The 13,224-nt window shown below is 35.6% G+C and overlaps 1 protein-coding gene across 1 annotated transcript in view; it reads right to left on the reverse strand.

The window, feature by feature from the left end:
• Positions 1-1,348: 1,348 nt before the first annotated feature.
• The window catches only part of kif4 (kinesin family member 4), a 121,893-nt gene continuing 110,017 nt past the window's right edge, over positions 1,349-13,224 (reverse strand). The window contains exons 29-31 of the mRNA XM_084386917.1: positions 8,439-8,561; positions 8,225-8,344; positions 1,349-1,810 (exon numbers count right to left, since the gene is read on the reverse strand). Coding sequence (XP_084243043.1) covers positions 1,610-1,810; positions 8,225-8,344; positions 8,439-8,561 — 444 coding nt within the window. The 3' untranslated portion in view covers positions 1,349-1,609. The remainder of the gene's footprint in view (positions 1,811-8,224; positions 8,345-8,438; positions 8,562-13,224) is intronic.

Consider the following 13,224-nt stretch of genomic DNA (forward strand, 5'->3'; position numbering starts at 1 on the left):
CCATTCTGCTCACCACTGCTAATGGGCTTTGGACTAAATTATGTCAGTGTTCCATTTTCTTTCATTTTAGACACCTCATACATTGAGTGGCAGAACACCCTGATTTGTCGTGCTAGATTTACATATTTGGTATTGCTGCATAGATATTCAATTTGTGCATGTCTGCTTATTTTAGGTATGTGTTTATGTCTCTATTTATTCCATACATCAAGATATTCACATCCAGTCTTTTCTAGTAGGTAAAGCAACTTCCTGACTACAAACATGCCACGTTTAAAAGCTCTCAGAGCTTGTGTGATTGATCTGCATTAGTTTATATGCCTTAACTCCCATACGGACAGGCTATATTAGTCCTTTTTTGGTTTTGGGGTATATAACAATATCTGTTAATGTAACAATCTTAGCAGTAAAATATTTTGAGCCAAGAATCCATTTCATATATGGGAGACCTTAGAGATGAGGAAAAACATTGTTGGGTTTAGTTCTACCTCCGGTAGGGGTATCTGAACAATTTGGGGGCATTGTCACTAGCCTACACCATTAAGGTTCTATATAGCACTTTCAAAGCATGGTTATTTATGGAACCTAATAAAAAGGGTTCTGCTATTGTTACAAGCCGAAGAACCCTAATTTGATACTGTTTAGCACCATTTTTCTTAAGAGTGTATGCATACCTCTTATAAAACCATTTTACTGCAGTGTTTTGAAGATAAATTTTTTTTATCTAATAAAAAAATAAAATAATGGCCAGTTCTTTTAGGGGACGTCCCAAACTATTTGCATACCTCATGAAACTATTTTACTGCTGCTTCGCTTGAACTGAAGGCGCTATAAGATCTGTTGCGCCAAAACGTCATATCAGAAGTGACAAATCACAAAGCTTATTGCGATTTATTAGATGGGAGGCGGCAACACTTTTGTTCATTTATCAACTGAACAAAATTCAGTTCAATTTCATGATTTCAAAATTTCAATTTTTAAATTTCATGATTTCAATTTCAAAATTCATCATTATTGATCTGCCTATATCTTGATCTGCCAATTGACTTTCAAATGTCATACAGGCAAATTGCTTAAAAATCTATAAAATTACTCCTGACATATTCAACATTATTGATCTTCCTTACTTGAGGACGATGACGCAATTTTCTTCTAGAAAAACTTTTTGTATTATTTTCATGTTATTACTGTGAAGCTGCTTTGATACAATCTGTATTGTAAAAAGCGCTATATAAATAAAGGTGACTTGACTAAAACAGCCTTTTTCCAGGCAGAATTTAAAAAGGAATTGTGTATTTAGATATTTTAACAGCAATATGTTAAGAAATGAACACCACAAAAATAAAAATTAAATCAACAGACTTTTAATAGAAATAAAATTTACAACCATGACTTTCAAATGTCATACAGGCAAATTGCTTAATCTATAAAATTACTCCTGATGTGTGCAGCTCATATTGTTAGTTAGTGCATTAACCATTAATTCAAATGAATTACCATTAATGATAAACTACCAATTTAACAAACAAATGTATACATTTAAACCACATGAAAAAGACAAGACGACAAGATAATTAAGCAGGCGTAACTATTACATTCTACTATTGTACTACAAATGTTCTTCACGGATGGGTGTGCAGCCAGAGAAGAAGCTGTTTTTGAAGTTATTTAGGCCTCTCTTGTTCCTCCGGAGGAAGCTGGAAGTGTTGTTCATCGCTTCAGAGTCATCGCTGTCACTCTCGTTGTCAGCAGCGACTGGCTTTTTTTCAAGCTTCAGATTAGCAGGCAGGCAGCCCATGTCTCCAATCTCCTGTTTATGATACAGCAAACAAGTGTGTTTAATCAAGAGTGACTTAAAGGAATAGCCTACTACACGTCAAAATTTACTCCCAATTACCTTGACATAATTATTCATGACATTCATGACAACAAGCAGTATGCTGTTACTTTCAGGGTCAATGACAAATAAGAATGGCCAAGATAAAAAAATAATAATAATAAAAAAAAAATTTAAACAAAACTTTTTAAACGAACTAGTGTGGTGTAACCAAGTGTGCCGCACAAGTCCTGAAAGTGAAGCCGACGCATTTCAATCGCCCCCTTGTGGCTGACTGCAGTGTAGGTCATAAACCTTGCCCACTCCATGTAGTCCAGTGATGCACCTCTTCATGGAAATGTTGCGATGTCATTTCCATCAAGAGGTGCATCAATTTTTGGTCAAGCTCTTGTATTGACGATGCAAGAGTCCAGCACTCTGTAAAGTCTCCTCCAGCACATCCCAAAGACTTAATGAATTTAAGCTCTGGACTCCAAGGAGACAATTCATGTGTGAAAATGATTCTTCATGCTCCTCCCAACCATTCTTTCACAGTTTGAGCCTGATGAATCTTGACATTGTCATCTCGGAATATGGCCATGATGTGTCTTCCTACATGGTTGTTTAAGAAATGTAAAGCTACACACTTTTAGAAGAATTGTTTCCAAACACATAACATTATATAAACATAATAATCACTGCAACAATGATCCAAACAGACTCATTTGCCAATTTAAAACCAAACAGCAACTTTTTTTTTTGTCCGGGCAGTGTATAAAATATAATTTCTGCCTCATTCTGTAACAGGAAACCATATCAGTTCACAAAAGGAAGTTATTTCAAACCCCTGACTGACGCTAACACGAGTCTGTAGTAAAAATACACCATTCTCATAAATTGTCGTACTTTGACCAAACACAATTAGCATTTTAGTCTCCTCTAAATAAATAAAAATCACACGGCATGTGTGGTGAGCAGGACGAATGGCGTGATTACTGATGAGTGCCAACTGAGCGACGCACTGGTCTCGTATCTCTCACAGAGGAGCTTCGGAAGCATAAAAGGAGCGACGACAGTGAAGGACGAGAGAGGACCACGTAAATAGAGAACTTTACGTTGTGTTGTTTGTTTTATTTTGTGTCTGTGGGAGACGTCCATGAGGGGCTTTTTTGTATTTAAAACCATTCCGTTTCTCTATAGGGAAATTGATTTTTAATGATAAATTATAAACCTTTAAAGACAGATCAACTGTGAGCTACGAGGTTGATAATCCATGGTATTTGCTTCTGCTGAAGCCATCAGCCTACATTTTCAGCTTATTTTTAAAGTCCCCCTGTGACTGTGATGGCCACTGTAGAATCTTCCAGGACTTTTTCTGAAACCAAGCCTTGGTGGAATTTGAGGTATGATTGGGATCATTGTCCTGCTGGAAGGTCCAATAATGCCCAAGCTTCAGCTTCTTCACAGACGTTTTCTCCTAGGATTTCCTGATACTTCAACAAATTCATCTTGCCTTCCAAACGCAGAAGGTTTCCAGTGCCAGAGGAACCAAAGCAGCCCCAGAGCATCACCAAGTTATCACCATGCTTTAACTGTAAAACAGTGTTTTTGCACCTTTTTCCAGAGGGCCGAAAAGTTCCAGTTTTGTTTCGTCGCTCCACAGAACAGAATCCCAAAACTAGCAAACTAGGCTTTCAACTGTGTCTCTAGGTATATTTAGTGCCTTCACTATCTTTTTGTATCCTGTTCCTTGTTTTTGAAGGGCGATGATACCTTCTCTTAACTTTTTGGACCATTCTTTTGACTTAGCCATATTTCTAAATTGGAGTCAAACGTGACTCAACAAACCTAGCCAGTTCAGATATTTTTTGTGTTCTAGCTCAAGCACACCTGGTGCAACTAACGAAGCCCTTGATTAGTTGCATCAGGTGTGCTTGAGACAACACCTTTTTTTTGCAGATTTGTGCTGTTGTGAGGGATTCTATCCAGGGGGTAAATTTGGAAACTGCAGAAGTCATTAAAAGTTGCATTTTTAGTTAAATTTGGGGAAACCACTTGAAACATTTGTTGTGTTGAGTTATTTCAATGACTTTTGATTGATTTGTTCATTGCAAACAGCTGAAAGAGTGTAAACTTTGCCAATAAACCTGATTTGCAATGGGGGTTGAATAATTTCGATTGCAATACACATGCATAATTTGTAATAAACATAAAATATAGTTTTTTATGAGTGCTGTCAATCTATATATTTTTTATCGGATTTAATCACACTCTTGTTGTGCGATTAATCGCGAATAATTATGAAATTGTGAAATTAAGCATAAGCCATTTATCTTGTCTAACATTAATTTTGTCATAATTTGCTATATCCAGCAAAGTAAAAAATCAGATTGAAGGGCGATTCTTATAAAACGTGTCCATATACACACTAGGGCTGGGTGATATGGACCAAAAGTCATATCCCGATATATTTAGGCTGAATATCGATATACGATATTCACCTTATTCCGGAAGTAGCACTGGGTGGCGCCATCCGCGTAATCTCACTTCCTGGTTTAGCTATTAAGCGCTTTGTTTGCCCTGGTCCAATCTGTTATCTGTCTTGATATAAGTAGATAGACTATAATATTATAGCCAAATGCGTTGGCCTATGGTTATTAACAACTGCTGCAACGTACTAAAGTACATTTCACTTGAAGCTTTTGAAACAATGCCACAATCAAATTATTTAATAGCTGTGTCTTTCTAATAGCTATTACTTAGTTATGAAGATGTGCACAAACACTACTACATGTAAAGTTTGAAACATTATTACACCACAGTTTGTTTGCTTAATCACCAGATACATTTGCAGTGTATAGCCAACAGATGAGAAAAAAATAGCCACGAACTGGTGTAGAAAGAAAGTAGAGCCTCAACTAGATGAACAAGAGGGTAACGTTAGCTTAGCTAACTGCTAGCTGCAATTTCTTATGGTTTGATCTCTAACAAGTAATGGCTGTAAAATAAATCCAGCGACTGAATTCTAGAGCAGTGGTTTTCAAACTGTGGGTCGCGACCCACTTGTGGGTCGCACAGTGAGAAAAGGTGGGTCGCACAAAGGCACTTAGCTGCAGCTAAATTTACGTTACGATGAGTGAAACAAAACCAGTCCGATTAATGACCAAACGACTCTTAAGTGAGTTTTAGCGCCCGCCAAAGTGAATTTTTGTCCCGCCAAAATCTTATTTGATCGGTGAGTAATTAGATGAACTGCTGCGCTTGTCACAGCGCATGTTTAACTGAAAGAACGTCGAGCAGAGAGAGAGAGACTCGGTCGCGCGCGCGCTCTCTCTCTCTCTCTTCGGAGCCAGGCGAAAGTGTAAACATAACAAGACTTCACCGTCTTCAAACTAAGCGCTGTCTTGCTCTCTCTCTCTCCCTCGCACATATTAATCAAAATAAATCAACATGGTGGTAAAAGGTCGGAAGACCAAAGTTTCATGTGGAGCATTCGGAGATTTTTTTTTCCTGAATTACTGCTGGGTGTGAATTGTGCTAAATAAGTTGCCTTATCTTCTCTGAAAAGCGTCCCAGACATTCAGCTGACATAAAACAACACTTTAATTAAACGAAAAAAAAAAATCCAGTGATGAAATGTTTTCTGTGTTGACAGAAATCTTGGATGTCCATGTCCTAACTGCTGGGATAATCACACAACGCGCACATGCACACGTCCAATTCGCGAACTAATGACTCCTTTGAACCGATTCATTTTAATGAATGGTTAAAACAACTGATCTTTCCAACAGTGAACTCAGGAGACGTATGAATCGGTGTATAATCAGTAACACTTTACAATAAGGTTCTATTTATTACATTACATAAAAAGTACAGTTTGCTTACTCAAGCTTAAGCTTTAAAATAAATAAAACCCCTTGTTTTTTTTGAAAAGCATATGAAATTTTTCCACACAGTGCTATCAAGAATCGATAAGAGAATCGTTAAAGAATCGGATCGACAATCAGAATTGTCAGTGGCATTATTTTTATTGATAAAATCTGATCATTTCCCATCCCTATGTGAAGACGGTAAAATTATAATCAAACATTAAAGAACATTCATGTTTTTTTGTTGTTGTTGTTTTTTTAAGAATTAAAAGTTTAAAATATTTTGCTAACATGAGGTCTTGTCACTGTCAGTCTTTTTACATCAGTGCAAAACTAGGGTATACAGATTAAGATCATCAGCATGCATTGATTAATCCCATGGCATGTAGCAAAAAAAAAAAAAAAATGTGCGACCAAATCATGCTGGTGCGACTAACTGAGAAAGTTGGTAGCACCAGTGCAAGTGGGTCTTGAGATTGATTATACTTGTCTAGGTGGGTCCTCGAATGAAAAAGTTTGGGAACCCCTGTTCTAGAGGACCATAGCTTTCAAACAAGGTATAGCATGTGTATGTGTCCTGTAGTGAGACCATTACAACATTAGATGTTTGTGGCTAATGTAGGCTAAACACTACACATCGGCCGGGCTGCGATCAGACAGGCAGACGGGTCATATAAACACCTAAAAGTCGTTTAAAAATTACCCCGAGAAACAGTGCATTGCTGTGCTGTGCTGTTGGTACACACGTACATAGCACATTTGGCACAAATTAGCTTATCTTATGTGACATTTTATCAGTGAGACTTCTCTGCAGTTCTCCTCGAAATTGAATGAGGGTCCGCTAAACCGGAAGTTGGTTTACAACGGAAGTACTGGACAGAAGTAAAAGTGGGCGGGGCGGAATAAGGTGAATATATCCCGATATTTTTTCCGCAAAGTGAGAGCAAATGTTCAGTCAAAGTCAAAGCCAAAGCCAAATATGACATGTCACAAGTAGTTTTATTGAAACCGGCTATTTCAGTGAACAGTTGCAAAATCAAATGAATAAATATTAAACAGGTTTCTTCACCTTAGGGCTGCACGATTATGACAAAAATCATAATTGCCGATTATTCCCTCAGAATTGTATTTGTAATTACAATTTATTAATTATGATTAGCAAAATTTACATTGAATATATATATAAACAAATTTTGTGTAAAGGTTATAATTTGCCTCTCTCTCTCTCTCTATGCAAATTATAACACGTTCACACAAAATTTGTTAACACACACAAGTACTGTCCCCCTTTACTTAACATAAATTGTAAGAATATGACTAAAGACTAGTACTAATAAATAAACATGCCTAATGCTAAAGCTATTAAATAGCAGTCCCAAAATAGTTTTTGTTAATACAATGTTCGTATGAGCCACTACAGTCATTTAAAAATATTAAAAAATATGGGTTTTCTGAAGTAGTCATGATTCGCCTCTCATAACATAACATACTCTAAACACGCACGCAGAGTGGAGCAGTGCAGAGAGCTCCGGGTCAGCAGCTGCTTGGAGCAAGGATCACAGCGCAAATTTGAACTATATCGATATGCGATATGGTCTAATTTCATATCGCATTTAAAAAAAATATATCGATATATTTTTTATATCGATATATTGCCCAGCCCTAATATATTCTATTATATATATATATATATATATATATATATATATAACACTGTGAATTCTGTGAAGTTTTTTTTCTTCTGTGTAGTATGTGACAGAGCAACAACAAAGAGCCCGTTTAATTTCAGATGAGTCAAGCAGCGATACCGAACAGGACCCCATGGAGACGCCAAAAAAACTAAAATCACCTGCCTTAACTTGCATAAAGCTACAATTACTAAACACAGCAAAGTACATAAATCAAACATTATCCTGAATGTGTGGAAACAACACACATATACACACATATATACACACACACACACACATATATATATATACACACACACATATATATATATATATATATATATATATATATATATATATATATATATATATATATATATATATATATATATATATATATATATATATATATATATACACACACACATATATATACACAAACTTTCAAGGATTTCAAGGACCCGTGGGAACCCTGGATAACGATTTTTTTCAAGTACAGTTTCCACTGTAATTTATTATAGGGTTGAGATCCATATTGTGCAATAATCAAGGTCTGCTGATAATCAAGGTCTGCTGATAATCCAGGTAACCACCCCCCCACACACAAAAAAACAAACACTTTATATCTTTTGACAGTTGAACCACAGTGACATTTGACTATTTCATTTAGAGATTAAAAACATGTTCACAATAGAAGATTGTCCCTTCTACATCCTCAATCCTTGTATGTATGAATTCTAATTTACTCACACATTAAACGGTCTGCTTTTCTTATTCTGCCATATTTTCTGAATTTCCATATGGTGTAAAGTTAAACCATTCCTTCAGAAGAGAATTGGTCAAAGACAAAATTTCACCCTTGTTCTTACCTTTTTAGTAGGTGGCACACTAGGAGGTCTGAAAAATGTAGAATCTAGAGAACTGACTGCTGTGGGGTCCTCAGGGACGGCAGCAGGCTCTTTAGAAACTTCACTTGTATCAGTATGATCCTGAGGACAATGGCAGAAAAAAATAAGATAAGGACATGGTCATTCACAGGGTAAACCGACAACCCCTGTCTCTTTAAAAGAACATTCTACTAACCACATTGTTGCGGTTCTCCATATTGCGACATTTGTCAGGGTCACAGAGACAGTTCTCTCCACATGTAATTTTTCCCTTGCGGCAGCGACAAAGCTTGTTAACACAGCGGCCCCGACATGCACACTAGAGGAGACAGAATCATACACATAAATGGCTCGCTAAAAAAGCAAAGCCACAAAATAGATGTTTAATTACATGGTTCATTCAGATTTTTACCAAGAAATGTCCACGACTTGAAACAATATTCATGACAAAATGCTCCATGAAAGTCTATGTTTACATGATTTTAGATATGCTATACTAAATTTGAACGTAAATTAAGAATAAAAATTCAACTAAAATGAATGACTTTTAATGCTATTTAAAAAATAAGTACAAGCAGCAACTGTGCCAGACTTTACTTCAGGCAGAGAACAATGTCACATGACTGAATGCCCAAATGCCAAGTATTGTAATTTAAATATCAATTAAACCAGTGCCTGAAGTTTATTTTGGAAAATGAAATTCTCAATGATCTCACCTTAATCCTAAATGTTTGCTCACTCTATGCATTTTTTTTTTTTTTTTTTTACAAAGGGGTTACTTTTTATGCAATAGCTTATTACACCGCACAAGGAAGCTTGATTTCAAATTTTGAAATGAATTCATAAACAGACAGTAAACAATATAAGAAATAAAATTACAAGCAGTAGTAGTAGAATAATAGAATAAATATACAAATGAAAGGTCTTTTTTAAAGTAGATTTAAAGACTGATTGCACTGATCCAATATACTGATACGTTTTCTTTCTCAACTGTTTGTGCTCACTTAAGACATAGGCATCATTAAGACGGGCATTTTGAAAATTTGTGCGCGCATTTTTACGTTTAAGCGCAATAAGCTGTGAAAATGAACTCAATTGTCAAGGCACCATGGTGAGTTTATTTTAGACCAGAAAATGCATATAAATTAAAAGAATTAATAAAAAATATCTTGGGATGCACCGAAATGAAAATTCTTACCCGAATAGGAATATAATGAAACACTTGACCGAAGGCTGAACGAGATTTTTCGCTTTTTTTTTTCTATTTATTTTGTCAATTTTTCACCAATGCATAAATCAAATAGTCAAAATGTGCTTTTCAAAAAAAAAAAAAAAAAAAAAAAAAAAAAAAAAATACAAAACTACAATTTAAAAATATTTAACACTTAAAAATATTTTTTAACATTCCAGCAGACATACCAACAAGGCACAATATAACTTAAGATAAATAAATTGTTAACCTAAAAATATTTTTATTTGGCCATCTTTGAGCCTACAGTATATTAGGCCTATAACTGACTGCTGAAAGAATGTAACGTACTTTGTATGCCTCCAACAAAAAAAGTGCATTAAAAAGTACATTTTATTTCATGAAAACGATACATACAATTTAGTTATTTTATTTTTATTAGGCCTATATAAAAAAAAAAAAAAGAATGAAGCAAATTACAAACTGACAAATATGAAAAAAAAAAAAATGACGTTTTCATTTCCCCCACGTTTTCCCAGGTACAGTAGGTTTATTTAACATGTATACATTTATTTGACATCTTTTATTCCTTGATAAATACATGTCTGTGTCATTAATGTTAAAGGCTGCTGTCACTTTAAGACTGAATGCTTGGATCTACCAGTAATACAGTATAATGACAGATATCCAGTTTTAGCCATAACCGACTATTTACGTGTGATACTCCACATGATGGGCATTTTGACAACGGTGTCTGTATTTGACCATTGAGGCGCAAAGAGAAGTGAATTCATGACTGTCTGAGAGAGCTTCTGGTACGCGTCACTCAGCACGATACCACAAGTTCTTTTTTCACAACTTACTGCGCATAATAACTTGAACTCTTTTTTGAAGATCCTCGTTAAATGTACACACACTTTGACATCTTCGCGTCTGGCTTGATCTCTGAACTGACTTGAATTACACTTGTAGTGCTGTAAGTTTTTGCAGATGACGTATTTTTTTGCAAAATACAGCAGCTTGGAAGATGTGATCCATACTACAACCAAAGGTCAAATGCCATTGCCTATTGGCCTCAATGACTAGTCAAAGTCAATTTATATGTGGAAAGTACATGTGGGGTACACTGAAAAAGAAGTCTTGTTGATTTTCACTTGTGCTACAATAATTGATTTGGAATTCCAAGAAAGAAGCAAAGTCTTTTTCTCTTTTCTTTTTTTTTGTTGTGTTTTTTGAAACACTAATACTTTTCAGGCGGTGAAGTTTTTGACTTTCACATGTGAGTTCCAAATGAAATATAGTAACTAGGGATGTCCCGATACCACTTTTTCACTTCCGATACCGATACCGAAGCTTTGGCTATTTGCCGATACCAATCCAATATTTTTATTTTATTCTTGAACTATAATAATAAAATATAAATGGAAGCACTTTGCTCAATTAGCCACATAAAAACATCTCACTCAAATGGAGAACAAATACTTCTCCAGTATATAGTCCATAACAACAGTTGATAATGAAAGACTGCCACCCTTTATTCAAAAGACCTTGAGATATGTTTGGTAACCTGAATGAATTTAAAATTAATTAGCTATATTTCAGATCAATATATTTGTTTCCTTAAAATTTTAATTAACTTTAACTTTATTCTCATCTGAATTATAAATAATTTATTTCTGTATAAAATAATACTACTTTTAAAAACACATTTGATTTTCTTTTTTATTCAATGTAGAATGTGTAACTTAAAAATAAACAGATTAGTGCTGTGTTTTAGGACAAGAAATGAAAACCAATGCAATATGATGAATGTCCAAAAGATGAGATCATTTTTGCTTTTAAACAGCGTGTGTGTGTGTGATTTTGGTTGGGTGACAGTTACAGTTTGACAAGAGTTTACAGTTTGACAAAAGCACAATGTTGTGTTTTACACAAATATAAGTAGGCTAAACACTTTTTGCAGTTTTAATGATGTCCTGTATGAAAATGACGGAGTATGTTTTTATGTTTCCACTGTTCGATCGCGCCCGTGCCTCTTTCTCTCTGACACACACACACACACTCCAGCATTGCAATCTTGACATTGCAGCCTGTTAATTTTGCTGCGTTCACACCAAACGCGAATAGAGCGTCAAATTTGCGTCTATCGCGTCTAGTTCGATGCTTGAACAGTTTGAATCCATTCGCGCGTCCAAAGCGAATAGGACGCGCCGCGCGCGTATAATGATAAAGTGAGCGTTTGAAGCGATATAGACGCGCGTTCAGAGCTAAGGCGGGCTACAGATTAGGTGTCCCTAAAGAACCCGCATATGCGCGTATCTAACAGTAACGTTAGTTCTGTATTACATTAACTAATGTGCACGCGAGATTTATTTATTTTTATACCGTGTATTCTCTGTGTAAATCCATGCACCGAATGTACGTTCAGTAAGAATACGTAACCTACCGTTCCACCCCTAATGGGTATCGGGTCATTAGTATCGGATACATTTTTTTCTCCCCTCCGATATCCGATCTAGCGTTTTGGGCCAGTATCGGCACGATACCGATGCCGTGGATCGGATCGGGACATCCCTAATAGTAACAAGATGAAATGGAATGTAAATAAAGCTGCTTTTTTTTCTTTCTTTTTTAACCACCATGACCTTTTCAGTAATTTGCAGAAAAGTGAAAATGCATTTGAATGTGTTAAGTTTCAGAAAATTTGCTAACAATATTTTACCCTTATAGGATAAAATCAGTTATAAATTACGACATTTCATATTTCCATGCAATAAAGGGATTCCCCAACATTTTCATCAGCTGAACCTGATTTTATTTTACTTATAAAACCTATTATATTTACTTGAAGTACCCCCTGAGATTTGAAGTCAATAATTATAATAAATAATAAAATTGAGTTCACGGTTCTCTGATGTCGGTTAATGTTCACATGACATGCAGGTAAACAAATATATATATATTTTTTTTACATTTTAAGTAAGTGCTTTATCTTGGTGTTTTTATTTAATAGCTTTTCATTAACTTAACTTAGTAACTTAATAGCTTTTCATTAAACTCAAAAACCCCTGCAGTTCCACCACAAACCCCAGTCTGGGAAACCCTGACAATTTAGTATTAAATGCACTTTATGTTGTTGATAAAGAATATAATATATTTTTCACGTAATTTGGAATCAGTAACCAAGTAAAGCAAGTAATCTACCCAGCACTGAACTTTTGAAGCCCTTTACATACATACCATACATATATACACACACATATATACATATATATACACACATATACATACACACATATACATACACACATATACATACACACATATACATACACACATATACATACACACATATACATACATACACACACACACATACATATACATATTAGTGGTGTCAACAATAATAGATTCGGCGATGCATCGCAATGCGGGGCATGCACGATTCAGCATCGATGCGGCAAAGTGCCATAATCGATTATGTCACTGTTTTAGGGGTGTAACGGTACGCGTATTCGTACTAAACCGTTCGGTACAAGGCACGCATTTTCAAACCGAACGGTTATTTCAAATGTAAGCGCGTCGCGAGCGCGCTCATAATGTAGACGCTGGCGCGACCACAACATCAAATGGCAAACGCAATGTAAGCGGAACGAAACTGAGCTACTCGTGACGGACTGTTTATCAGTTTGGACCAACGCAGCGCGAGCCGATCTTATACTACACAACGCTAAGAGATCCAGTAAAGAAAGCATTTGAACTCGCCACTAAAGTAATAACATCGCTGCGAGAT

Source organism: Rutilus rutilus (assembly GCF_951802725.1).
Source record: "Rutilus rutilus genome assembly, chromosome: 18".
NCBI lineage: Eukaryota > Metazoa > Chordata > Actinopteri > Cypriniformes > Leuciscidae > Rutilus > Rutilus rutilus.